The 4422-nt window shown below is 41.0% G+C and overlaps 2 protein-coding genes across 2 annotated transcripts in view; one reads left to right on the top strand and one right to left on the bottom strand.

The window, feature by feature from the left end:
- The window catches only part of SARC_10977 (hypothetical protein), a gene marked incomplete at its 3' end in the record, with an annotated part of 10909 nt that extends 10055 nt beyond the window's left edge, over positions 1-854 (bottom strand). The window contains exon 1 of the mRNA XM_014294953.1: positions 411-854. Within this exon, the coding sequence (XP_014150428.1) occupies positions 411-556 (146 nt within the window). The remainder of the gene's footprint in view (positions 1-410) is intronic.
- A 1395-nt stretch (positions 855-2249) lies between these two features.
- On the top strand, positions 2250-2888 carry SARC_10976 (hypothetical protein; the record flags this gene model as incomplete). Its single annotated transcript, XM_014294952.1, has 1 exon — positions 2250-2888. A coding segment is annotated over one exon (639 nt), but the record flags the coding sequence as incomplete, so codon positions are not given.
- Positions 2889-4422: the final 1534 nt, after the last annotated feature.

The following is a 4422-nucleotide window of genomic DNA, read 5'->3' as shown; positions in this document are numbered from 1 at the left end:
TATATAAATATATATAATGTGTGTGTATGGCTATGTGTGCATGTGTAGATATTTGTCTATCTTCGTATGTCCTTTAGCAGTTATATTCGGTCTACTTCATATATGCATATGTATACACATATATGCTTATATTTGTGTCTGTCGGTATATATTACAGATAAGTACGTATACGCTATACATATATTTTCTTGAGCTATATCTATGCCCTTAGCGTGTAGCAAGCAGGTATATAATTATAGTTGCAACCATAATCATATGAATCCTTAAGAATGTAGAAATATATTTATAGTGCATGGTAACGTGCTAAACTCAAGGACGTCGCAGACATTCAATAGACTCACAACGGAACTCTACTAAAACTATCCTAATTCGAGAAAGATAGGAAACGAAGAACGTAGCGATGTACTTACGTTGTCAGGTGCTGGCTACCACCCGGTATTATAAGCTGGGATACTACTGACTTGCAGATATCGTGTCGCACACTCAGTGGGAAAGTATCAAGAACACCGGACGAGACATCTTTTCCCAGAAGACCCAAGCCGGCATCGTAATACATGGCTATATTGATGTTGGTTGCAAGTTAATCCGTGCATTCACTTTTACATACGTACGAGCTAACGATATAGTAACTTTGGTTGATGTACTAGCTTGGGTATCTTTAAGGCTGTATGGCGCTGAGCTGATATGTAGTTGTTTGAGCTTTAGTAGTGAGCACGTCAGTATATCTCAAGCCTAATCGTCTAAGCCGTCAGCACACCATATCGATCAGGACACAGCGTTGTGTACATGACTCTGTCGGCCCGGTGACGCTATAGAGATTGAGAGATTAGCTGAAACTGGTATATGATCGCCTTTTAACAGCTCAGCTGTGGATATTATTATTAATTTTTATTATTTTATATGATACAGAAAAATAGTAGAGAAGAAGCCAAAAATTGTTGGAAAGCCGAGAGTAGCCGACACCTCAAATCTCATAGATTCGCAAAGTGCGGAAAGTTCGGAACCTTGTTTGTTTATATTTATTTCTAAAATATTGTTTCGAAACCCCTTCTGATTTTCTGAAGTGAAAGTCTGAACCAAGAGACCTAAGAACAGAACATATAATTCATTCGGTACAGTACAATAACAGATTTTGTATATAGACTATATATGCAATGAACATCAGAATCGCGTTTCCATCGCCGTATTCTCCCCAGAGAGCGACAAGCTGATTTCGTTTCCAGTACAGAATAAATATGAATGTGTAATTTATATGGAAAAAAGTTCATGTTATAGAATTGATAATGGCCAAAACCTTTTATCCGCATCAACCTCGATTAGATAAACGTTGTTAACTAATCTGTTCAAAAACATAATTTCCCAATAAAGAAATCGTACAGATCTCGTTTAGGTATCAGCAATGGGTGTGTGATGGGTCAATTTGCAGGTACACTTGTTATTGTAGTTGTACTGTGCGTGACCTCAGCTTTTGGCAGTTTTAAATGCTGGTACCAAAAAATCCTCTCTTTAGTGTATTGCAAGATGTAGATCGTGTTGCACACTTGTTTCATCTCATCATTCTAGTACTATTGAGATGTAATAGTGGAAAGAAAAGTTTGGGACGGTGTATTTTTATGCAACTATTACTGACTGCTAGAGCTTGACGTAACTACGTGTAGCCAGCAGTTGGTAGCATAATTCCTGCAGCTAAACTCATTAGATAAACATAGACATCTTACGGTTAATAAGATGCGAGCGATTTCAGCTGTCTATGGACACCCGACAACAGCAAAGAAGTTTAGTCAGGTCCAGAGAAAAAGTCAAACTCGGGAAACCCCAAAATGTACTAGTAGTCCTGATGTTTTCGAAAGGCACATACATATGTTGGCAACGTCTTGATGTGTATCGATTTTCGATTTGGGAACCCAGTATTTGGCGAAAACACAAGGGAGCTGAATCTCGTTTGGTAAAAGCCTTCTTGAAAAAAAAAACAATCGCTTCACTCATTTCACATTTGATTGGAATTTTGGTTTGTTTTTATTTCAAAAACAAAAAACCCTAAACATGCCCCCCAAAAGATTTTTTCGCAGCTCTTCATGTGTAAATATGTCAGGGGGTCAAGAAGAAAGCAATCATATGGTATCAAATGCTCAAGATGACATATTGATAAAAATCGTTCCGAAAAAGTTCATATAAAAGCGGGAAAAACGATGTTCCAACTTTTATACTTGTTTACTTACAAAACACAACATAAATTACAGCTTCGCATCATGATGAGCTTCTCTGACTTTTCCGATTTAAACGCTGCTGCCACACCCTACTCTCAAGCCGTGCCTAACGATATCCCACATAATAAATACTCGGTGTCGCGAGTCGATTTTGGTGTTTTCAAACATGACACAGGTATCCGAGGTTTTCTACGGTTTCTTCGCCTGAGAAAGTACGTTCCTTTGTTTGAAGAGAATAATGTCAACTTCATGGAATTGCTTGGCATGGATGAATCAAATTTACTTGAACTGGGAATTGTCGCGAAAGGGCCAAGGACACGTTTGGCGAAAGCAATCATCCGCTACCATAGAGTTCAGAGTAGAAGGTGGACCCCAGTCTCGACAACGGATTCGATCATCGGAGGTCCTATCACAGCACAAATACCTCAGAGCGGACTATTTGTGAGACCAACCAGTTGGGAATGTAGACGGAGTAGTTGTAGTTCCAACGACAGCGGGGACACACTCTTCGGTGGTACTTATTTCAGTGATGATACAGAGGAAGAAGAACGCAGCGGTACGTTGCATACACCTCCTATCCCGAATGGCACGACCTTTACGTTTGTTGATAGTACTACTAGTGACAATGGACACGACAATGATGACGAAGATGAAGTAGTCTACGAGAATTCATGTCTCATAGTACGAGATATGATGGTCTCGTTAACATTATAGAAGTGCCCTTAAATAATAATCATTCCTGTACAACAAGTATAAAGACGCTTTAAAATAATATCGATAATAAAATGAACTTAGAGAATACGAAATTAGATCTAGCCTTGTATTTATGAATGAGTTATACGATTAGATTGTTTTTTTTTAACGAAAGGGCTGGCACATGAAACAACAGGCTTTCGATTTTAGTATTATTAAATACAATGCGCCGATACTTGCTAAATACAATGACACTCCATTGAGTCCATTCTGACGAGGTACATAGGACGAGAGATAGTATGTGTGTGATTTTCTCATTTCTGAAATGGTATCTGATTGTCAGGATGTGCAATACTAATATTTATAAAGCTATAAACAGCTTCACTCCTTCTAAAAATCCTCAGCAGAATCACTTTTCATGTATGTACCGTTGAGAATACGCAGCGATAAATATAGTAAAGTTGCTCAGTCTCAGAGCTTCAGAGCCTCAGACTTGAGACTAGGCTCAGACAAAGTTATGACTTATGAGTCATCACTCATCAGTGGTTTAAAAAAACAAAACAAAAAAACTCAGTCACAGTCTGACTCTGATACCAGAACTTCCCACTCTTGAGTCATGAGGCTCGCTCCCCACACATTCAGGGGCCCAGCCGCCCAGGCCCCAGGGCCGGGCTAGGGATATATATATCTATATATCTATATATATCTATATATCTATATATATCTATATATATATTAGGGGGCACGGCCAAGGGCACGGCCAGAGGGCAGACAGATCGGCAGAGAGCGATATCACTAATATTTATGTACAGTCTCCCCAGATTGTCCAGAAGCTAGAACTCGGAAGTGTCGCATTTTTTTTATTTTTCAATAAAAAAAACGGATCCGAATCTGTCTGTACAAGGGGTGTCCGAGATCTCCCAGTAGCCACACAACAAGAGTGGGTATTTTTGTATTGCATCTTTGTCTTTTGTAGTTTTTTTAAACAAAAAGTATTGTCTCAAATTCACCGAGTATGTGATTCAACATGCAGCACACTGCAATCTGCACTCTGCAGTCGCAGAGTGCACACAGCGCCAGGCCGCCAACAGCCCAGCACTATTGTCGCACACAAGTGACAAGTCCCTCTTGTGAGTTGTGACTTCACTGTGTGAGGCATGCACCCTGGCACCTCCCCAGTGATGAGTTTATTCATATTGAGTGACCTGTAGCCTGTAGCCTGTGAGTCTGTGACCACTCCAACCTTACCGCCCTGTGGCCTGCCGCCTGTGGGCTGTGCCCTGTAGTTATGGGCTGTGGCCCTGGCTAAGTACTGGCCCTAGCTCCTGTCGGCCACTGCTACTGGGCACTGTCCCTGTGTCGGCCTGTCCCCAGACTAACGACTCCCCACTCCCCCACTCCTCTGTCCTCGCACCTCGGTTCCGGAGCTCCCACTCGGCCACTCCCTCCCCGAGTCCCCACTCACTCCTGAGTCCTCAGGCCGCCTCTCTCCTAAGTCCTAATTGATAGACTATATTTTTAG

This window comes from Sphaeroforma arctica (assembly GCF_001186125.1).
Source record: "Sphaeroforma arctica JP610 unplaced genomic scaffold supercont1.1469, whole genome shotgun sequence".
NCBI classification, from domain to species: Eukaryota; class Ichthyosporea; order Ichthyophonida; genus Sphaeroforma; species Sphaeroforma arctica.
This window is presented reverse-complemented; position numbering and strand designations above follow the sequence as displayed.